Source organism: Monodelphis domestica, chromosome 2 (assembly GCF_027887165.1).
Source record: "Monodelphis domestica isolate mMonDom1 chromosome 2, mMonDom1.pri, whole genome shotgun sequence".
Lineage (NCBI taxonomy): Eukaryota > Metazoa > Chordata > Mammalia > Didelphimorphia > Didelphidae > Monodelphis > Monodelphis domestica.
The window spans coordinates 118,210,269-118,234,910 of NC_077228.1; the positions used below are offsets into that span (position 1 = coordinate 118,210,269).

General features: G+C 38.2%; 1 protein-coding gene across 1 annotated transcript; it reads right to left on the reverse strand.

The window, feature by feature from the left end:
* Positions 1-16,421: 16,421 nt before the first annotated feature.
* SLC30A1 (solute carrier family 30 member 1) lies at positions 16,422-24,613 on the reverse strand. The gene is made up of 2 exons (XM_001366500.4): positions 23,341-24,613; positions 16,422-21,472 (listed from the first exon to the last, which is right to left on the reverse strand). The coding sequence occupies exons 1-2, from the start codon at positions 23,969-23,971 to the stop codon at positions 20,586-20,588; spliced, it is 1,518 nt and encodes a 505-aa protein (XP_001366537.1). The 5' UTR covers positions 23,972-24,613; the 3' UTR covers positions 16,422-20,585.
* Positions 24,614-24,642: the final 29 nt, after the last annotated feature.

The window sequence follows — 24,642 nt, forward strand, 5'->3', positions numbered from 1 at the left end:
GATACTACCTCACATCTATCAGATTGGCTAATATAACCAAAGAGGAAAATGATAAATGTTATAGGTGATATGGAAAAACTGGGACACAATATATTGTTGGTGGAACTGTGAACTGATATAACCATTCTGGGGAGAAATATGGAACCATTCTCAAAGGGTCGTAAACTATGCATACACTTTGACCCATAAATACCAATACTGGGTTTGTATCCCCAAAAGAACAAGATAAAGAAAAAGGACCTACCTGTACAAAAATAGTTTTAGCAGCTCTTTTTGTAGTAGCAAAGAATTGGAAACTGAGGGGATGTCCATCAATTGGGAAACAGCTGAACAACTTGAGGTATATGGTTGTAATGGAATTCCATTGTGCCATAAGAAATGATGAACAGGATGAGTTCAGAAAAACTTGGAAAGACATATAAACTGATGCAAAGCGAAGTGAGCAGAACCAAAAGAACGCTGTATATAGTAATAGAAATGCTGTATGATGATCACCTATAAAGAACTAAACTAATATCAGCAAAGCAAGTTTCCAAGGATTCATGATGAAAAATGGTAGATCAAAGCATACTATATTCTACTTTATTTCCTTCGTGAGATTTTTATTGTGTGTGTAATATGTGTCTTCTGTCACGGCATGAGCAACATGGAACTATGTAATGCATGAAAGCATTTGTATAGGTGATACAATACACATGAGGGGATTGGGAGGGAGAGAATCTGAATCATAAAATGTCAGAAAATAATTGTCAAAAATTGTTTCTACATGTAATTGAAAAAAGTTTGAAATAGTTAAGAAGAATCTCTGTCCTAGATTGTGTCTTTTATGCAACTTTCTCATTTATAAAATGGTGTACATTACTTAGGTTCTCCTTATTTCTTTCCATTGTCTTTTGAAATTATGATTCTTCTGAGACTATAGTATTAGGGATTTTCAAATTTATTAAATTGATCAAACATTGTTAAGCTCCTAGCATGTGCTAGGTACTGGGAATTCAAAGTTCAAAATTCAATAACAGTCCCTAACTTCAGAGAGAGTTTACATTCTTTTGGAAGATAATAGCTATACTATATAATTAAGAATTTTTTTTTGAAAAATCAGAACTATTATTTGATCATCAAAGAGAACTTCAAGTGTGAAACTTCAGCATCTGCTATATATCTTGTAGTCTTAGAAAGGTTTGCCTGAATCATGAAGAGGATAAATAATTTGTCCAGTGTCCCACCGCTAGTTTAAATCATAGGCAGATTTTGACTCTAAGGCCAGTTCCAAATCCACTTTGCCTCTCGAGCCATGTTGTCTCTCATCTGGGAGGATTGTGGTATTTTATTTTATTTTATTTATTCGTTTTTTTAAACCCTTATCTTCTGTCTTGGAGTCAATACTGTGTATTGGCTCCAAGGCAAAAGAAGGATTGTGGTATTTTAAATAATGAGTTTTTGGTACAGCAGGAAACTTGGGATGATTGAAAGCCCAGCATTGTTTCCCAAATATAACTTTACTCTTCTTTCTCATTTATCTGATGATGACAAAAACGCGATGAGTATGATTCTTCATTTCAGGACTAAGAGAACTCTTGGAAGATTAACAGAGGGATGGAGTGGGGAGTTGGCAACCTCAAGGTTGACATATTATAAAAGGGAAAGATATTCTCATATAAATCCTAGTTAGCTAGTTATAGTAGTAGTAGCAGCAGTAGCAGCAGCAGCAATAAATAACCCAAATTTTGAACAGGAATTTTTTTTTTTTACAATAACCTAGTTAAGTGGTCAACCAGACTCTCAGACTTTTGTTGAGGGGAAATCTCCCAAACTAGCCACTTCTATACTTGGATAACTCTAAGGGTTGAGTATATTTTTCTTACATAGAATCTAATTCTGCCTTATTCTGCAGGTTAATAGTAGGTTTGCCCTCTAGGGTGAACAAAACAAATGTAATCCCTCTTTTATATAATAGCCCTTCAAATATTTGAAGATAGCACTCTTCTCAGTGATGATGACAATGATACCAATGGTAGTAAATATGATGATAATAACATAGTGGGATAAGAAAAACATGGAATACCTTTATTTTAGATGGTTGAGGATTAGAAATACTTTGGAAGCCATAGTAGACCTGGAAGTGAAGTCAGCTCCTCTATGTCTCTGATTTCTACTCTACAAACATTTACTGAGTGACTACTATGTTTGAGGCTTAGTGCTAGGTACTGAGGATACATAGATAGAAAATGATACAAGCTTTGCACTCTAGGAACTTATGATATGATCTTATGGTGGCAGTTGAGAGGGAAATCTCATAGCTTCTTCCTTTCTTCTGTTTCCAAGCTTTTAAACAACTCCTATGGCAGTGGGAGATGGTAATATGATGGAGATAGAAGATGGTAGGGTTTAGAAAGCCATTCTGAAGTATGGTTCAAATTCATGCTCAAACAAAATTTATAAGTATGGAAGAGAATTGTCCCTTGATCCCTGTAAATAAGATGGCAGATATTAGAATCAACCAGGGGTTAGCCAAAGGAAGTGGTTAATCTGGGGTAATGATTGACTAGTGATTAACAGAGTTATAGTAAATATATTGCAAGGGAACTATATTTTGTAAGGTTATTAAGTGAACTGAATGTGACATATTTAGTTGTCTCTGTAGCTTTACAATGAGCCAGCATTTTGCAATAGGGCGTGGCCCCATTCAGGCAGAGGACCTGTGTATGGTGTGACTCAGTAATGGAAAGATGAGCATTCTCCAATGGAAGGTCTACCAACCATATAAGTAATATCTGAAGGAGGATGTGACCTAACATATCAGTTTAAGGACCATTCTGACAAATTAGGACTCAATAAGAAGCTGAGACACCTCCTCAAGAAGCTATAACTCACCCATTATAAGAAAAAGCATATCTCACCCATTTCAAAAACAGATCATGGCGTAACATCAGAAAATGTATTCCTTACCCATTATATCTCTCATCCCTTTAGAAAAAAACTATCTCCCTACCCATTGTCAGAAAATATATCTTGATGTAATGTGATTTTAGGGTATATAAGAAGGAAAAACCTTCATTCAATTGTCTTAGGTGGGAAGAAACCTAATGACCCATCTTTGCTGAGAGACACTGGTTTCTTTCAGTAAACTTGTTATTATTAACTTTGCATCTTTGTTTTTCTTTCAGATTGGCTAGAAAATGTTCAGCACAATATCTATCCTAAGATGGATGTGTCCATGCTTGGGCCAATCTTCTTCTTGGTGGTCATCTCCAAGAGTCCTGGATTAGTGGTTAGAGGCATTTCCCTTTGCTGCCAGAAATCTCTGAACAAAAGAATCTAGGACCTTTGGACATCACAAGATCACAAGATATACTCCAAGACTGGTCATATCCATCTTGGAATAGATACTTGTTCACCAAAGATCAGAAAAAAAATAAGCACAAAAGAGGCAGTCCCAAATCCAGGTTCAGGCTTGCCTAAGAAAGATTCCATGTGTTCACTGCTACATGATAACTGAGGAAGGAAATAAAATAAGCTGCCCATTCCCCATCCTTTTTATGGGAAATGGCTTGAATCAATACTGATAGGACAGGATGGATGGGAATTGAGCACAGAAGGTAGTCTTACTCCCTTTCAAATATCAACTGATAAATTCTGTGCATAAGTATCCAGGCAATAATGACCCAGAGAATTTAGATTGATTGCTTAAAAAAAAATCCAAGCAGAGAAATGTTACTTTGGGAAGACAATGCTTCTCAGCTATCTGAGACTGGTTAAGGATGAAAGAATTGGTTTTTGATATTAAGACCTCTCCCAAAAGGTTGTACAGTTCCTATATACCTAAATCAGTTGAACAATATCCACTAAATAATTACCTCTTCCTGCCCGGTGGCCAATTTAAAGACTGTCTATTTGTTTTAAAGTACCAAAACCTTTGATTCAAAGCTGGGTCAGGCACGTGTGTTCACTAGGAAACAGAAAGTTCAACTCTGCACATGCCTTGTTCAACTCCAATTACACATACATACAAATTTATACAGAGTATATTCAAAATGAACATCAGTTAGTTTTGGGGAGAGAAGACACTAACAGCTAGGGCTTGGGAGATAGTATATAGCAGTTGGAATTTTAATGAAGATGTGCTAGTAAATGTTAAACAACCATGGCTCTGGGGGGAAATATACCATGATACACTTTTAAGATTAAGATCTGCTTTAACATTTTATCCCAGTGAAAAGAGCACCAGGCCTGGAGTCTGGAGAACCTGCGTTCAAATCTGACCTCAGACACTTCCTAGCTGTGTGATCCTGGGCAAGTCACTTAACTTCAGTTGCCTAGTCTTTCCATCTCTTCTGTCCTAGAATTGTTATTAAGACAGAAAGTAAGGATTTAAAGCAAACAAAAGAAATATTTAAGTATAAATCCATTATTTTAAGTATAAATGATCGATAATTATCTCTGATTTGTGGAATTTGATGATTTCCAAGCTATAAATACTCACGATGAAAATTTAACAATAGCCTTTTATCCGTAGCAATGCTGGCCCAAGCATACCACTGATTTTTAACTCAAGTTCTCTGACTCTAAATCTAACTCATTTGCCAGTACACTAAATGAGCATGGGGCTGTTTGGGACATTGGCTAATTTGGGGATTCTATTCCCCAAACGAAGTATCTATCCCCTTTTCTTCCACCTCTCATCATACAGAAGTAACTTAACCATTTTGTATGCTCCATCACTATTTCTGGTTTTCCAAAAATCTAACCTTTTTGCATGTCACCCTTTCTTACTTCCTCTCTATCTCTCAAAGCAGATTATCCCCCCAAATGACTAATTTTTGTTCATTCATTTAGTTCAGAGCCAGGCTGCCAAGTCCCTCTCTAGACTTTTTAGATAGTCTCCCCCCATTGCATACTTTTTTATCCTAGTGTAAAACTCTCCATGCCCAACTGCAAGCTTCTGACACTGAGGGACTCCAAATTTGCCAGCAAATACTTTTGGGATTACAAGGACAGTCAACGGCAAAGTCAGCTCAGTGTGAAGTGCTCAGAGTAGAACCCAGTGTATTAATAGGCCTCTTGTTTTCTCAAGATGTTAGCTTGTGAGAGGTATTTTCATTGGAAAAATCCCTATGCCAGGTGCTGCAAGTGGCTATTTCTAACTCTATGAGTTGAGGCAAGGATACTTTCATTGGCTATGGCAAATTCCTTTGCTAAGGGCAAGCTGAGTTAGCAAGGATGATTAGAAGCTAAAGTGAATGAAATTGAGGCAATCCAGCTGTCTCAGGAGCCTATCAGCCTGAGAACTCTATAATGCAACAGAGATGACTGATTTTGCACAAAATAACCAGAATACAAAAGAAATGTTTCTTAACACAAAGATCAACTTCTTCCTTCAGAGTTTCTTCATTTCTGTGCTCTAGCAACCTAGAGAATTTATATGGCTTTAACAGAAATTTGAACATTAGAGAAATGCTACTTAGGGGAGAAAAATGATACTTCTCAGTTATCTAAGCCTGTTTAAAGATGAAACAATTGTTTTTGAGCACTAAAACCTGTCCCAAAAGTTTGTTTATCTCTTAAAAATAACATTTATTATATGCTTACTGTGTGCAGACCACTGTGTTAGATCAGCCAGAATTTTTTATATTTATTAAATGTATTATTTACTTATCAAATGAGAATTTATTAAATACCTTATATGTCAGTACTGTGCTAAGGTAGAAAAAGAAGCAAAAGACAGTCCTTAACCTCAAGGGGCTTACAGTCTAATGGAGGAGACAATAAGTAAACACATACAAATAAGCTACATACAAAATAAAAAGAAAATAAATAACAGGGAAGGCACTAGAATTAAGAAGGGTTAGAAAAGATTTTCTATAGTAGATGATATTTTAGTCGGGACTTGAAAGAAACCAAGAAAACTAATAGGCAGAGATGAGGAAGAAAATTATTCTCAACATGAAGGAGAGTCAGAGAAAATGCCCAGAGTTAAGAGATGGAGTATCTCGTTCCTGGAACAGAAAGAAGACCAGTGTCATTGGACTGAAGAATATGTGGAGAAGAGTAAGATGTAAGAAGACTGGAAAGGTAGGGAGAAAGGGATAAATATGAAAGTCTTTGAATGCCAAACAGAAAATTTGGTATTTGCTTCTAGAGGTGATAGAGAGTCACTGAAGTCTACTGAGTAACATGGTAGAACCTATACTTTAGGAGAATCACTTTAGTGGTTGAATGGAAGATGAATTCTATAGACTTGAGGCAGGCAGATATACCAGCAGGCTATTGCAATAGGTAGTAGAGATGATACAAAGTTAGATAAAGCATAGTCCCAGAACTCATTAAACTCATAGTCTGCTCAGACTACATAAACACTAAACTATAATGCATAATAATACACAAAGCCAATAGGGCTATGCCATGGACCATGCTCAATTATAGTTCCTGGTACCAATTGACCATATAGGAGCCTACTTCTAGCCATGTATGACTTGGGGCTAAAGGACTTACACTTTGAAATAACCAAGAGTCTCCCTCACTAACTATGGACCCAGAAGAGATAATGACTCAATGGTAATTTAAAGGAGAGTAACTTGACAGATCTCCTATCCTTTCCTGTTGTGAATCCTATTAGGATATTCCTGAAACTTGGGAGGGAAACAAAGTGGATTGTCCTATAATCTATCCTCTTTTCCACATGGCCATGGACACATGGCATCTAACACACATGTCCTGCTCATATAAGCTTGATCCTCAGTTTAGCCTATCTTTTCTATTTTTATTCTGTCCCGGACATTAGGCAAATGAGTATCTCTTCTGAGATGGATATGTCCAGACTTGGAGGTAACACTGTGAATTCTAGAGGTCTGGAGGTCCTGGGTTTCATCAAGTCAGAGCTGAGTAGTGGCAAGGATAAAAGTCAGTGTTTTTTGTATAAGATGAACACTAAAAATAGTTTTGCCTTAATCTGGTCCATTTTACCAGAAGGACTGGAAAGGAAGTTGTTTATATAGTGCACAGTAAATGGGGAAATGTAAAATGCCTACTTAGCAGTCCTTCAAATGGATTTATATTTAGCTATTTTTAAAATATCAACTGCTCAACTAGGTATAAGAGTAGTTAGAAATGCAATTTATTTAAATTTATTGTCTATTTGCATGTGTGAGAACTTTTTATGTTAAACAATTCTCTGTGTGTTTGTAGGAAATAGTCATGCTGCATCAGATTCATACTTTACAATGAGTAAATTTTTGTCTTCTCTTTGAGGAAAACATTATATATTATCTGCAACCTAAGAATCTAGTCCTCCTCTCCTTAGAAGTCAATCTCTCTAGGACTGAATCTGGTCCAGACTGCCTATATATGTCTAAAGCAAATGGGCCACTTAATGAGCAGGGATTAGATATAGTTCCCTACCTCCTGTGGACCTAGCAGTGGTTTCTGAATGTTAGATCTTTCTTAATATTAAAGAGGGGCAAAAAAGGTGATATTTGAAATTCAACAGAGAAAATTATTATGACAAAAGGGATCAGTAGAGACTTCATGGATGAGATGATATTTGAGTTTCTCTTTGAAGGATGAGCAGGTGTTCAACAGGCAAGCACAGAAAGGGGGACATGTTAAGTATATACACCAATATAATAAAGGCATCCACAGTAAAAAAAATACAAATTATGTAAGAAGAATAGAGGGAAATCCCACTTGGCTAAAATATATAGAAAGAAACAACATGAGATAAAAGTAGGATGATACCAGATGGCATGGAGCTAAGGAGTTAGAACATCATTGGTTGATTGAAGACGGAGAGAATTAAAAAAGATGAAATCTAGAGAGAACCTCAAATATCTTCCTTTACCAAAGCTATGAGTAGAAAAGGAGAAGAGAGAGAGAGAGAAGCAATATGACCTAGATAATTAGCTGTGATATCATCCAGAGAGGTGAAAGAGCTAGGGGGTATAGTGTATAGAGCACTGGGCTTGGAGTCAGGAAGACTTGAGTTCAAACTCAGCCTCAGATACTAGCTGCATGACTATAAGTAAATCACTTACCAATTTTTGCCTCAGTTTCTTCAACTGTAAAATGGAGGTGATAATAGAATCAACCTCCCAGGATAGTTGTATCAAATATCAATATATAAATATCTAATGAGATATTTTTTAAATATTTAGCACAGTGCCTGGAAGATAGTAGGTGTTTAATAAATGCTTGTTCCCTAACCCCCTCCGTCACCCTAGTGGAGAATTAACTACCTTTTTGAATTCTATCAAGGAGCTCACTTCCAATAGATGCCGCGTAACCATTTGTCAAGTATTGGAGCTACTCTCCTCCATACTGTATGGTGCTATGGAAAGAGTACTGTATTTGGAGTCAGAAGACTTGAGCCATCTCTGTCATTTGCTAGTTGACAGACAAGTCACTTAATTACTTTAAGCCTCAGTTTCCTAATTTGAAAAATGAAGGTTGTTAAACTTATATTACCTACTTTGCAGAGTGATTGTGAGTATAACCAAATATGTTATATATAAAACTCTTTGTAACTATAAATCTCTATATATGTTGCTGACTTTTTGTCCAGCAGCTCCAAACTGAACCACTTCCATTCAAAAAAGTTAGACTCTTCCCCAGTAACCATTTTAGCCTATTATAGGACAAGGACTATCTTATTTGCATTTTTATCCCCAGCATCTAACCCCAAATCTGGGGCAAAGTATATATGTAACAAATGATCTATGAATCTATATAAATTATCATCATAATTATTATTGTTACTCATGGTGAGTACTGAGGTGATGTTAGGCAGGTCCTTTAATGTCTTGGTCTTCCTTATTTACAAATTCAAGCAGCTGATCTAGGGCACTCTTAAGATCCCTTCTAAGCTCAGTGATATTCAAATCCAATAATAACAAGGGTCACTACATCATACATTAAGAATTCCTGAGGGATTCATATTGATTTAGAAACCTGTATGTGTAACAGATGTGTTTTTATTAAGACTTCAACACATAAAAATCAGATAGGAATTATAGTTTAATCTTGTTTGGGCCATATTCAGAAATGTTGCAGGCCAAATGTTTTGACACCTCTCTTCTAGATGAATGATCTGAATCTAATAAGGTGAAATTCAAGAGATAAATGTCAAATATTACACTTTAATTTAAAAAATCAACTTCTTAAGTTCAAGAAGGAAAAGATATAGTTAGACAGAAATTTCATGAAAAAAATCGAAAAGTCTTAGTGGTCTGCCAGCTCAATATGTTATAAAATGTGGAAGTCAAAAAAGTTAATATGATCTCAGACTGCATGGAAAGACTTAGCTTTCAGGAATAGGGAAGCGATAGTTCCGTAGTCCTCTGACCTTGTTAGAAGCCATCTAGAATATTATGTTCAGTTCTGGGTTGTCACTGTTGAAGATAAGGTGAAGAGTATTCAGAGAAGGAAAATCAGAATGGTGAAGAGCCTTGAGTTCATGTCATATGAAGGCTGGTTGAATAAACTCGATCTATTTGGGTTTGGAGAAGAGAAGACTCAGAAGTAATGTGATGATAATTGTGTCCAAGTATTTGATGGACTGTCAGAGGAAGAGAGCTGACTTCAGAGGGCAGGAATTAGGAATAATGGATGGAAAAGGCAAGTTTCATCTTGATGTCAGGAAAAAATTCCTAACAAGGAGAGCTTTTCCAATAACAGTGAATAGGCTGCCTAATGAGAGGATGGATTTCTCTTCCTTGGAGGTTTTCCAGTAGATTCTGTTTGTTATGTACGTTATAGTAGAGCTTCCTTTAATGTAGAGGTTGAACTAGAGTTACTGAGATTTCTTCCAACTTTCAAATCTTCTGTCTTATGTGATTTTTTTCTGATTCTTATGATTTATTTGTAGAGAATTAAAATGGGAAGATCTTGATCAAAAGTCAAAGATTCTGGAAGGAAGGGGTTTGGGGTTGGAGTCATAAGAGAGGTAGAATAGTGAAGAACCAGAAGAACTTTTCCCATTATACAGCAACTCCCTTCCCATAGGGACAATTCTCTTCTTCCTTGCCTGACTTTCTCTACCAATCAACCACCAAAGTAGAGAATATTGCCTTTTTGAAGTTTTTTCTACTCCAGTATACATTAGTTGAGAACCACCTTTCATACTTCTTCCAGTAATACAGATGAATCTTTTGGACACACTAGTTAATACCTTGAAAAACGGTCAGTATGGATAGCCTAGAAGGGATGGGATATAGGAATATAGGAAAGCTAAATACTAAGGTTGAATAATGAAACATATGCCTGGTACAAGCCCTGGGTGATAGGGGAAGAGTGGATGCTTAGGAAAACAAGAAAGCTAGGTGAATGGGAAAGGAGGAAAGAGAGGGAGCAGGAAGTACCCTAAGGAGGAATACTTGTTTTGCTCTCTGAAAGATTGTTAAGCCTTGTTTAAAAGAAGTATGAGTTCCTATCTCAACCCTATGCCACTCAGCCCACAGAACTATAAGCAAAATACAAGATATATTTTCTATCCTATGTCCCATCCCATTTTGGCTAGTGTAATAAAGCAAAAAAGTACTAATTCCTTATTCAGTTATGTGCAAATGCCAAAAGTTTTGGCACCATGTGAACAAAACATCTAGATGCTTGATTCAATTTTTTAAACTTCTCATAGAGATGTTTGGGATGATAGTCCACTTGATTCAAGCAAATTCTAGGCTCCTCATGACCTAGTGATTTGGGAAGTAGAAGGAAGGTATGGGAGTACCGGGATTGATTCAAATACCTTTGTAATTAAATCCTGGGGGAAATGGCTTTGACATGTGTGGACTTACTGAGCAGTAATGGGTGAAGAAATGCTCCTTTCTATTTTCAAGCCCTGTCCAGCCTGCATTTCTTCTAGCCAACATGAATATCCAGTTAAGGTTGTGACACTAGGTTGTAGAGTACTGGGTCACACCCTGAGTTCAAATCCAAATTGGGGACCTGGCCAAAACTTTTGGACAAGTTATGTGTGACCCATATCCACATTCCTGTGTCCATGTTCTCCTCAGACTTCTAATGCTGGGTTTTCTAATCCTAGAATAAGAGCATTTAAGTTGATTGTGGAACCTGTAAGCAAAGCCACTGAAACCTCGAATGCCTGTGGTCAATAGTTTTTAATAATAAATAGCCCACAACAGAGTTGACTCCCATTACATGTGTAATAGGCATTAAAATCTACTCATCATTTGTTTTGGCAGCAATATGGCTTAGTGGATAGAGAGCCAAGCCTGGAGACAAGAGTTCTTGGGTTCAAATTTGACCTCAGACACTTCCTAGCTGTGATCCTGGAAAAGTCACTTAATCCAAATTGCCTAGCTATTCTTCTGCCTTGGAACTGATACTTACTATTGATTCTAAAACTAAAGGTAAGGGCTTAAAAGAAAATCAATTCAGGGGCAGCTGTGTAGCTCAGTGGATTGAGAGCCAGGCCTAGAGATGGGAGGTCCTAGGTTCAAATCTGGCCTCAGACACCTCCCAGCTGTGTGACCCTGGGCAAGCCACTTAACTCCCATTGCCTAGCCCTTACCACCCTTCTGCCTTGGAAAGAATACAGAATACCTTCCAAGACAGAAGGTAAGGGTTTAAAAAAAATCAGTTCATCATAAACTTGAGATGTCAATGTCCCTCACATTCTCATAATGTTAGACCACTAAAGGAGGGTTTCCAAAGCCGGAAGACTTTTGATACTCTCTTGTGCTCTTTTAGCCTCCTCTCAAAAAAAAAAAAATGCATGCTATGTTATAGCCTATCTCTTCCTCCTTCAAGTTCCCAAATTTGATAGTTACCCATCTTTCTCCCTTACTTGATGAACTCTTCCTTAAGGAGAAAAAGTAGTCCTTTAATATCTCTCCATCAACAACTATACAATTGTGCTTCTAATTTGGATAATAAAGACAAACACACAATAACCAATAAAACCTAACTAAAATGTATCTTCAGTTCTTCTGAGACAGTTCAACGAACAGAAGGCAAACTTATTTGGAGTAGAAATGTTTTGGTTTTGTCTTTGTGTCCCCAAGTGCCTGATACATGTCAGTTAATAAACATTTATCACCTATGTGCCAGGCATCGTACTAAGCACTGGGGGAACAAAGAAATGTGAAATAATTCTTGCTTTCAAGAAACTCACAGTCTAATGGAGGGAGACAACAAACTAACAACTATGTACAAAGAAGCTATATATAGGCTAAATAGAAATAATTAACAGAGGGAAGGCACTAAAAAAGGATGTATTGGGAAAGTCTTCCTGTAGAAGGTGACATTTTATCTGGGAATTGAAGCAGGCCAAGCAATTCTGGAAACAGAAATGAGGAGGGAGAGCATTCCAGGCATGGGGTAATGAGTCCTATACCAAAGTAATGACAGTATCAGAAGAGAGAGGGTATATGCAAGAGATGTTATGAGAATGAAATGGATACATCTTGGAAAAAATATTGGATATGGGGTGACAGGGCAGTGAAAGAGAGTGAGGAGTTGAGGATGACACCTAGAGGTCCCAAGACTTGCTAAGTAGGAGAGTGGTACCCTTAAAATAGGGAAGTTTGGAAGGAGGGGTGGTTTGGGGAGAAAGCTATTGAATTTTATTGTAGACATCTTGGGTTTAAGATATCTATAGGACATTCAGCTTGAGTATATATATATATATATATATATATATATATATATATAGTGGTAGTAGTCTCTTGGTAACCGAGCATGACTTATTCTTCTGGGGATTTTTAATTTATTCGCTTTCAAGTTTTTTGATTTGCATGATCAATTCATTGACCTCTGCCCTCCCTAATTTGTTAATATATGAACTCAAGGATATAAATTTTCCCCTGAGTACTGCTTTGGCTGCATCCCATAGATTTAGAAAGGATGTCTCATCATTGTCATTTTCTTCAATGAAATTATTAATTGATTCTATGATTTGTTCTCTAACCTATTTTGAAGAATCATATTATTTAATTTCCAGTTTATATATATATATATATGTATATATATATATATATATATAAAACAGGTAGTTGTCTGAAGATTAGGAGTCAGCAAAGGAGAATGAGGATTGGTTAAATAAGTAGAAGAACCAGAATAGTGTAGGGTCATGGAAACCTCATGAGAAAAGAGTATGGAGAAGAGAGTGCTCAACAATGTCAAAGGCAGCAGAGTAGAGGTCAAGAAGGATGAGGATTATAAAAAGGCCATTTGATTTGGCAATAGAGATCATTGGTAACTTTGGAAAGTCTTTTGGAAAGACTTCTGAGTGAGACTTAGAGTTAAGAAGGAAAAAAGGAAGGTTTTTTTGTACATGGTTGTATTGTACATGGTTTCAAGGAGTTTAGCCACACACACACACACACACACACACACACACACAAATAGTAGTAATAAGTGGATCATTAGGGTTTTTTTAATGTTTGTAGGAAATAAAGATGTCAATAGACAAAGAGAGATTGAAGGTGAGAGTGGGAATGTTAGAGGGGGCAATATGCTGAAGAAAACAGGGTGGAAGAGCATTGAGCATGTAGAGGGGTTTGCCTAACCTCATTATATGAGACAGGGGTTAAGGAGATAGTGACAGAAAGCATATGAGGAGAGGAGGGGAGAAGACAGAGCTCTAGGTGAATGTTTTCAACTTTTTCAGTAGAATATTCTTATAAAGTTCTCAGATGAGAAGGTGAAGGAGAGGGGAGATTTGAGAAGGGATGAAAAGATTTAGAAGAGCTATCAAGTGGGAGAGTGAATTCATTAGATGTATAGGATTGTCTTTCAACAGTGAGGGCCCAGTTGGGATTATGTAACATCAATTTGTAGTGGATCTAGTCAGCAGTTTTGTGATTTTCTCCAATTTTCTTCAGCAGCATATGTTGTTGCTCATTCTTTGTTTTCAAAGAGGAATGGTGTTTTAACCTGAACTCAAATTGGATTTTAGTGAGGCAGAGTTGCACAAAGTCATTGGCCTCATTCTCTCTTCCAGAGTCATCCAAGTCTAGGTGCATGACAAAAGCTGGGCTGACTGGCTGGCCCAAGATGCAATAAATAACTTTGGCATCTTTGATGTCTGGCCATATTTCTAAGTATTCTACAGTCCCTTTCCATAGTCACTTTCCCCCTGTTTTTCTTTTTTTAATTGAAACTTTTTAATTAATTTAGAATATTTTTCCATGGTTATATGATTCATGTTCTTTCCCCTCCCCCCCCCCCCCAGCCAATGCACAATTCCACTGGGTTACATGTTCCATTGATCAAGACCTATTTCCATATTATTGATATTTGCATTAGGGTGATCATTTAGAGTCTACATCCCCAATCATATTCCCATCGAACCATGTGATCAAGCAGTTGTTGTTCTTCTGTGTTTCTACTCCCACAGTTCTTCCTCTGGATGTGGGTAGCATTCTTTTTCATAAGTCCCTCAAAATTGTCCTGGATATTGCATTGCTGCTAATAGAGAATTCCATTACATTCGATTGTACCACCGCGTATCAGTCTCTCCACAGTCACTTTCATGGCCTTTGGGACAACTTGTTCTTATCTGCCCATTACGCTGGAGAAGTGGGGGGAGGTCTTCATATGTTTTGGGGTAGACATCCCCTTAACTAAATGACAGATTTGAGGTCTATTGGCACCCTCAACCTGATTTAGCTAACGTGCCCAGATGCTTTTATTGGAATATGGATGCTGAGCATGCAACAGATAGTTGGAGCTACAGACAAGAGCTGGGTGGCAGGTGGACAACAAAAGTGAAGAAGCCCTGAAAAAGGATCAGCAAGCCCTTACACAAGAGGTTCTTGTCCTCCCTGAACACTCCATACAGCACATGTATAGAAAGAGCAAAGGCAGTAGTGGGAGTGATCCAAGGCTGAGGCTTGGCAAGGCGAGATTGGTGATAAGGGAGCAAAGGACTCTAGAAGACAGATTAGAGCTGCACTGGTTCACCAAGGGCTTAAGATGGAGAAGGGAAGTGTGTAGCTAGTGCAGGGGTGATTACCTGGGAAAGAATTCTTGAGTTTTCAGTGCCTCTGTGTATATCTTCAAATAGGTCTTCCTCATTGTTTCCCTGTGTGTCTTCAGATTTTTATTCTTTGCAGCAAAGGTTTGTACTTTATTTTGCTAATTAATTTCAATTTTTAAAATGGTTTGCTTTATAACCCATCTATTTAATTCTTTGCATTTAAAAGCACCTTTCTGAGAAGGGATCCTTAGCACAAAAAAGGTTAAGAACCCCATTCCTTTGGGGTAGATTTCCCCCATAGAATTCTGATCTGAGATTGCACCTATCCTTCTTAATCTGCTCTTGAATGTCAACTGCACTACCCACTATTCCTCCTCCATTTCATACCTCTAGAACTCATCTTGTCCCTTGTATCTGAAATGCCCTCTTTCATTCAGGAATTCTACCTCTCCCATCTCAACCATTTTTATAGAGCCTTCCTTGAACACTTTAGTCAGAATCAGCATTCTTCAGAACTTCTCTCATGCCCTTCCATTGCATTTATTAACATGTGCTTATGTTTTATTTTACCTACACTATGATTGTTGTTCCTCCTTCAAGACATAGCTCGAATCCTACATCTTACTTCCTTGATAAATGATCCCTCTCCTCTCTTAACTGGTCCATTTTTGTGCCTATCTCATCTTCTGACTCAGAGCATAAATTTCTTGAAAGCATGGACTCCATCTAAATTCTTAGTAGCTTTCCATTTAATAAGAGAAATTCGCTACCAATAATTGTAAAGATTTTATACTCTCAACAAATCTTTGATCATTTCATGGAGATAGAGCACTTAATTTCCTAATCAAATACCTTGAAATGATGGCAAAAATAATGCTGAGTTTAATATCTTATACTGATAAGATATTGTGGAAGATTTGATTGTTTCATTTTAAAAAGCAGACACTAAAAGAAGCAGTTTGCTTTTAAAAAAAATTAACTTCTAATCCACTAATATTACTAGGATCACAGCAACTATGTGCTTTATCTCCAGAGTCCTATAAGGTCAGAGACCACACATATCTTATGTAAACTGTATATTCCTGCATAATACCTAGAACATTAAAAAAATTATCAAAGTTGCTGAACAGGAGCAGTAAATCCCAAATGCTTGCATAAGTGTGTAATGAGATATTTTTCTTTTACAGTTCCTGTGACCAGATTTGGTTTCTCACCAACTTAACCTTCTATCAGACCCTTATCCTTGTTAGAGGAAAACAAAATTGAAAAGCTTACAAAGATGATTTGGGGTGCTTCTTTGGCATCTTCTAAAAGCAGACATATTTTCAATTAGCCAGCCATTCTATTGACCAAAATATGCCCTACCAAATAGCACCATACTTTCTATTAAAAATTATAACTGGCCCTTCAACTCCTGATTAGACCCAGCCCTCCTTTTTATATTCTATTTATGGCCTAAAGAGCATGCACAAAATGACTAAATAGGTATGTAAAAATTAGTTTATTTTTCTACTTTTAATAAATGAGAAGAGAGGGGGAAACACAGTAGCCTGTCTCATATAGAACATTTATAATACATAACAATTCATAAAGCCTCATGGTGAGGTAGGAACAGCTTTGGAAAACAATGTACAGTCATAAAACATATAAAAAACACACCGAAATCGGTAAGATAAAATTTTACACAGAAAATATATTTGTATCTGCATTTCATGAGATGACAACTGCATAAAACTGCACCACATTCTGCCTAAATAGCTGGCAATAGCAGACACCAAAACTACATTATGAAAGTTCCATAAAGAATCACAGCATACACTGACATACTTTCATTGTGCTGTTTCAAGGCAGAACGATAACATGGCAATTTCTGTGTCTTGAGAAAGATTTCTCGTGTACAACCATATATGTCAATTGTATGCTACATTCCCTTCAGTATCTTTTTGTCAAAGACACTGGACCGTAAGATTTTTGGTTTAAAGGTTTAAATTGTAGGACACACAAGAGGCCCTTTACCAGTGAAAATGATTGCTAAGATATTCCAAGGTTTTGTCAGTAAAATGAAATCGCAGTTATACACAAGGTCTGTAAAGCTGCATCAAAATGATGTTATTAAACTCCTTTTCAGAGATGGTCAAATAGTAAGTTTGACTCAGATCTAATATTAAACAGAAAAAGGAAGGAGAAAAAAGTTTCTTCTGCTCCTCGCCAAGTTTTAACACTGTTCTGTGATTCACCATTACATTGAAAATCAGTATTAAATATTTCTATGTGGTTTTAAGAGCTTCAGCATATCAACCAAGTTACTCTCCACATGTTTTTTCATACTCTTTGTGAAGACATTAAGACAAAAGGTGAAGATGTGACATTTATAGCTTTCTCATAAAAAGAGAGTACTAGGACCCTACAGTTATCCCACTTTAAATATTTTCATGTTATAACCCAGTTATTTCCTTTAATGTTTTCAAGTTTTTCAATTCAGAAAAACAAAAACATGAACATTAATTTAAATGGAAGTTTTTAAAAAATAAAACAAAAATGTTTCCCTCACATTACATACAGCACACCCTTTTTAATAGATTTTCCATGAAATATTTGATAGAAAAAAATTCCTACTCAAATTGCTTGCCTCAGAAATATGGCATTCTTCCCCTCCCCCCACCAAAAGGCATTCAAATACACTGTGAAAAATAGGTTTTCTAATTCATATCTTTCTTAATGCAGATATGTACTCCAAACCTACTAATTCAATAATCATACAAGCTAAAATGTCACAATGGAGAATCTATTCTCCCTTAATTAAGGCTGCATTTGGCTTGGAAAAAAAAAAAAAAGTTTTCTGGATTGGTTTTAATTCAGGCACATAGAGTACCTCCTTCCTATAAGATGGACAACAGACAAAATTCTAAGTGCCCATATTACAAACTCACTAATCTTACTCACAAAGGAAAAGCCAGCTTAAAAGCTGCAAGGCGATAGAACTGGTGCAGACATATAAAATGGGTTGTTTTTTTTTTCCTTAAATATTGGGCTCACGTGCCCTAAGAATTTGAGGGAGGATTCCCTCATTTCCTTTCATAAAGGCAAAAGGGATTGAAATTGTAAGAATTCTAAATACAAACAAAACAAAAGAAACAAAACCCAAACCAAAAAAAACAACAAAAAACCATGGTTTTTCAACGTAACTTTTCATTTAAGTAAAACATGGGTTAGAAAGTGCATTGTAGAGAGAAACATTGTTTCTCTGATAAAAATCAAAAGGTGAGTCAGTGCCCACTGCCTTTGTTATTAAATAACAAACTACTTTGAGAAGGAACACACTAGGGTACCACTTTATGCATTATATATAAACTACTTAAAACAAGTTATGAAAAACCAGATAACTAGACCTACTGGTTACTTTTATAGTACTTTTGAGAAAAACATAGCCCTTGTCCTGTGCTTCTATTTTTAAAACCTCGATTCTTTAGGAAACACTGCATTTGTTCAGAGAACCCTTCTTGGATGTTATTTTACTAGTTATCTTTTTGTTATTATTACTGAAATGTTTACAAAATATAAACTCAGCTTTGAAATACCTTAATAAAAGATTCCATAGTTTAAAATGTTAAATCAGAAATGCACATGATAACGGTACAATTAGCAGCTTTCTTGTTTACCCACATGAGACTCCCCTATATTGTTTTTAAAAAAGCAAACTTCAAATTTATGAAAAATTAAAGATACCTATCAGTTTAGGAATTATCAATTGAATTATAAGGGTAATATCGGCAAAATAGTATGAAGAGACCCCAATTGTCAGGTTACAGTTTTGGCCCATTTTAGCAAGCCTGATTTTATAAACTGTGTTCCCGTTGTTATTATTCAAACACAACTTGTTCTCATTCTTAATGGAATATACGCTGTCCATTAATATGGCCTATTTAAAAAATAATAAGCCTATTGCCAGCAACAGGCATATACTAGAGGGGGAAAACCTATGCCTGCTACTACAAAGATTATATACTAAAAAAGAAATTTCTAATTCCAGTCTTTTTTTAATATCTTTATCTTAAACTTTGCATTTAAATAGTGAATTGTTATCTAATTCAAAAAGATAGACATTCCCAGAAGTAGTCATCTATAAAAACAACTTAAGTAGTCAGGACACTATGCTTTTGGCAAAATATTTCTATGAATGATAACTGATGTATCAATATTAGTCTCATTACAGACAAAAAAGTTATGCTTAATAAAAAAGCATAATGATTCTTCCGTTCGAGACTTTTCAACTTCTTAAATACTGTTTAAGTAACTGTACTTAAAAAGAACAGCAATAAGAAAATAGCTAAAAGCAATTTCCGTCATAGTTCAGTCAGTTCAAATGTAGGTGTTAGACTATATATTCAAAATAAGTCACTGTTGGAAGACCTGAGCAATGACAAGACATTATAGAAGTGAGAGAGTCCAGCCTTAATTATGAATTTAATTTTAAAGGATTTAATACTCAAGTGACAGCCTCCTAATTTTTTTCTTCCCTAATTAGTGGCTCACAAAGAAACAAAAACACTGCTTGTAATGCTTAGATAGCTTTCTTAAAAATCTATTTGGGGACAGATGCCATGAAATAATTTGAGAGAACAGCATCTTTGAAACACCCATTAAAGAGTTAAGTAAACTACATATAATATCTTTTAAAATACCTTTTGTTTTATATAGATATTTTGAGTAAACCTTTGAGCCTTCAGTATTATTAATGGAGATCAATCTTTTCCCAAATATAAACAATGCTGGTGAACACCTCTATAAAATGTACATTTTCATAATTTTTTTGAAAGACAAGTTTTATGCATAAAGTTTTCAAACAATTTAAATGTTCTTCTACACATTAACAAGCTATAAAAGAATCTAAATGACGTTCAGTTGGGTTAACTTTTATACTCTTTTTCAAACCTATTATGTACATAAAACGGAAGTTTCCCATTTAATTGTCTCACATTTCAATTGGAATAATACTCAGCAATAAAGAACAGAACTTAATACAAGATAGTAATTGATCTTTTTCTTGGTAAAATGATAAAATTGCTCCACATGAAAAAAAATGGAATAACTTTTCCCATTAACATCCATGAGTCGGTATTTTTTTTTTATGCTACCATTATGCTATGTAATAATTTCGAAAGGGGAAGGAAAATGTAATCTAAAATGTCTAAGGAAACAAAAAACAGTACTATTTCAAGTTTCATCAAAAATTCTCAAATAAAAGTAAAACATTGGAGGGGAAAGACAAAGCAGAGAAATTCTAGTAACAAATTAATTTTAATTTATTTATCCCCAATTAAGTTTTGCTATGGGAAAACTGAAATCAAAAGTATCATTATGTTATACAAGGTTTATACTTACTTTTAACAAAAAAAAATGTAACATAGTGTTAAAACTGGCTTTCCAATATTGTTACAGCATAGCTGTACTGTGCACTGATAATCACAAAGTTGTAATATATAAAACTTTGTGTTATGCAATTCCATTATGTTCTTACAAAAATAGAATTAAACAGTGTGACCAAAACAAGGACTTCAGCAATTATACTACTTGGCAAACTTAGGATTTCAATGGAGAGTCTCTTTCTCTTGTAGATGAAAACAAGTTGAACATCACATGTTTTGAAAACTTACATAGATGATTCAGGTTGCTTGTTTGGCATCTTCTTTATATCTATCATAACAGCAGGTATATTTTCAATTTTAGTCCTCCTGGGCTGCTTCTCTAAATTGTCACTAAGTTCTAAACAAGAAATGCTAATTGGGGCCTTTTCTGTTTCCTTGTTTTTTTGTGCTGTCCCACAACATTGCTTCAATGCACATTGAGTTCTACAGGCAAGCTCACATGGGGCAACACCTGATTTAGAACCTACACTAGCAAATTCAGGCTGAATAGTAGTGGCATGGATTCCGTGATTATGAAAAACGTCCTTAATGCTTTTAGCCACCACCATGTAGGATGCAGGGTCTCGACATTTTATATGAGCAGTGGCAATGATTCTACTTCCAGCAAGCTGCCAAACATGCAATTCATGAACTTCTTCCACTCCGTCAACATCTCGAAGTTCCATTTTCAAATTTCTGATATTTACTTGTTTAGGTACAGTTTGCAGAAGGATAAGGGCAGATTCCTTAAGTAATGGATAAGTAGTATAAAAAAGTATTCCAACCATTACAAGACAAAGAGTCGGATCTAAATATAGCACCCAGCAAGGACCAACCTCACCTACTGGATCAGTACTATTAATTATACCTACAAATGCCTCGCAGGGGTCAGGGACACATGGGTTCTTACAGATCTCTCCTTCGGGACAAGATTTCCAAGAAAAGAAAAAGACCAAGGCGTTTATCACTACAATTACCGAACCCAAGGCATCTCCAAAGACATGCAGAAAAACTCCACGCATGTTAAGTTGTCCCCTATTATCTTCATCTTCTGAATCTAAATTGTCTGAATCATCAACAATAAGGGTCCCATTAACTTGCACATCCATTGTTCGGTCTCCATCTTGTTCTTCTACAAAGAGATGAAAAATTATTACCACATTTAGAAAATGTTCACACAAACAAAAGTTTATATTCTCAGAACTGCTTTTTAGGGGTAAAAGGGATGATAACAGCCTTGACAGTCTTTAGTGCCCCTGGAATATTAATAGATATTTAATGGGTAGGGTCACAATCTTGGCTAGAGCTTCTTTGAATGGGTACTTATTAAGTCATTAAGTTAATTCTGCCTCTTTCCCTTGTTAAGAGGGAAGAGAAACTTTCACAGAATGTTTAACAAAGATCTCTGTACACCTTCAGGAATAAACAGGCAAGTCTAAGGGCTATTAACTCCAACTTAAGCCTAAATGTAGAAATAACCTACTAGTCTAAAGTGATACTATTGGACACTCAATTTTCTAGGGGATTTTTTCTCCCTTAGTCATTCACATTTTTCTTGCACTTAAAACAATTTTAGTTGTATCATTCATTCGAATAGGACATTTAATGAAGAACTGACAATAGCAATCAACAAATGCAGAGACTGTTACATAAAAAAGCTGAACTTTCTCTAAGGTTCCTTTTAACTAACTCCATTTAAAAGTACAATCTATTAAAGAACCACATATTGGAGCATTTTAACACCTAGAACCAACATCCTATTGGGAGTAGGAAGAAATCCATAAAGGGTTGAGTTAAATCATTTAACACCATCTTTTGGCTTTTGTTTTAGGGAGAGTCTGCAGTCATTGAATTGGGCCATATCAGAGAGCAGACTGCCAGCACTCCAAGAGGTAAATCGGCATATGATTTCACAAGACCAAGGATGAAACACACATTACCATTCCTAAAAGAAGACCCTTAATCAAATGCTTGTTAAATGGAAAAGCTAACTGTTAAAAGAGTTTTGCTTCTGTTCCACCAAAAGTAAGGGAAATTAAACCCATCATCCAGAAAGAAGTAAGCTACTGTCTTCCTCAAAGGTCTTTTTACAAAACAGATCACCACCAGCCCCCAGCCCAGCACTTGTCTCCCAGTGTGGACTAACTAGAGTTAAATCCCAGGTGCCAGAATTTGTTCCCCTCTTGTACAGGATAGGATATTAGAGTTAGGGTGGACCTTACACTATCCCATACTCTACCATGCAACAACATTGGAATTCTTTGCAATTTCTCTTGCTGTTCCTCTTCCCTGGCACCTGGTCCAAATGCTTTGAATGCTCTCTCCCTCCTTTGCCTCCTGGCTTCCTATAAATATCGGTTTAATCCCTTCTCCAAGAGGCCTTTCGAAGGTGAGATATCCGCCAATTTACTATCATTTTTCTGCTATATACATAGTTCTTTTGCATGTCACCCCCTCCCCCCCCATAATGTGAGCTCCTTGGGGGAAGTGACTCTATAGGTCTTTTTCAGTAGCTTCCACGGTGCAGCACCCCACCCCAACAACAACTGGTGCTTAATTAAATGCTTACTGGCTTAACCTAAGGTCATCCGTCCAACACCCTACTTTTTGGAGAGGGGAAAAGAAAACTTGGGCCCAAGGAGTGATTTCTTTGCCCCCAGGAAGTGGCCGAGGCAGGACAAGAAGAAATCCAGGCGTCTTTATGACAAATTCAGCACTCCTCCCCCCTCGGCTAGCCCGTCAGCTCCCCTTACGAGGCTCGGGTGGGTGTGTGTCAAGCGGCAGGGGATGTCAAGTCTCTGCTCCACGTGGGGGAATCCCAGGCTAGGCGAGAGAGACTGGCTGCGCCCTCATTCAACACCAGAGGGCGGTGCAGGCCCCTCTCGTCTCTCTCCCAGGGCCCCGCCAGGGGTTAGCAGCGGACGAAGAGCCCCCCAGCCCGCAGTCGGCGCGGGGCGGGAGGCGACCTGCCCCCGGCCGCCCTCCTTCCTTCCTTCTTACCTTCTCGTTCCAGCTTCATCCCGTTCGATTTGCTGCTACTGATGACCAAGTTGTTGGTCTCCTCCCCGTCGGCGGCCCGCTCGCTCTCCGTCAGGTTGCTGTTGTTGCCCCCGCTGCGGTTGCTCTTGCCCCGGACCCCCTTGCCGTGACTGTGGCCGTGGACGTGGCCCCCGTGGGAGTGGCCGTGGCCACCGCCGGACTCACCGCCTTGCCCGAAGCCATTGTGGTGGAAGAGGCAGAGTCCCAGCAGGTTGACCACGAGCCCCGCCACACCGACCCCGAGGACCACCAGCGGTTGCTTTATCTCGTGGGGCTCGATGAAGCGCTCGATGGCCTCCAGCAAGATGACGAAGCAGAGGCCGGTCAGGAAGATGGCGTTCACCAGGGCGCCCATCACCTCGGCCCGGATCCAGCCGAACGTGTTCTTCTGGGTGGACTGGGTCCGCCGGGCGAAGCGCTCCGCCACCAAGGCCACGATGAGGGCCAGCACGTCGGACAGCATGTGGAACGAGTCCGAGAGCATCGCTAGCGACGAAGTCAGCCGGCTCACCACCATCTCCAGGACCATGAACATGAAGGTCAGCGACAGCATGCATAGCAGCCGGGCCCGGTTCCGACCCCAGCACCCCATGGCTTCGGGATTCGTCAAGCCCGGGACGGGCCCTACGCAGCTACTCTGAAGCCCGCGGGCGGGCAGAAGAGACTCCCCTAGCGAGAGTGACCCCGCGCGGTCCTAAGTCCGGCCGGGACTCCTGGGAGCCTCAAGGAACCGACCTTCCTCCCAACTACTACCGCCGAGTCCTTCGGGACCGGAGTAAGAAGACCCTGCGGGACCCGGCAGAGCACCTCAAGCTCCCCTCAGAGCCGGCGCCCGAGTCGGAGCCAAAGCCGAGGGAAGGCTCACGGCTTCTTTCCGGGGGCTTGGTGGTGGAGCCGACAGGCAGCTGAAGCCGGCGCCCGGAGCCGAGGAAAGGGAAGAGGGCGGGGGCTGAGGCAGCGACGGCGCCGGGTGAGGAGCAGCTCCGCGCCGGGAGAGGGGGCCGGGCATCTGTGGCCGCGGGGACTCCGGACTGCGGGCTCCTCGATCCCGCGAATCCTCGGTCTGGCTCTGGCCACAGACGAGCTGAGTAGCCGGAGAGAGGGAAGGAGGCGGCAGAGGAAAGGAGAAGAAGCGAAAAGGAGGAGAAGAAGGAGGAGGCGGCTGCACTCGGCCCCGTCTCGGGCTCTCTCCTCACCCCCCCGCCTTTGCAGACGGTTTACAAAAAAACTTTGCTTTGCACTCGGAACCCCCGTTTTCACACG

Coding starts and splice junctions, on each gene's coding strand:
- SLC30A1 (XM_001366500.4), bottom strand. CDS start 23,971: ATGGGGTGCTGGGGTCGGAACCGGGCCCGGCTGCTATGCATGCTGTCG. Junction 21,473..23,340: donor GATGAAGCTGGAACGAGAAG/GTAAGAAGGAAG, acceptor ATCTCTTTGTAG/AAGAACAAGATGGAGACCGA.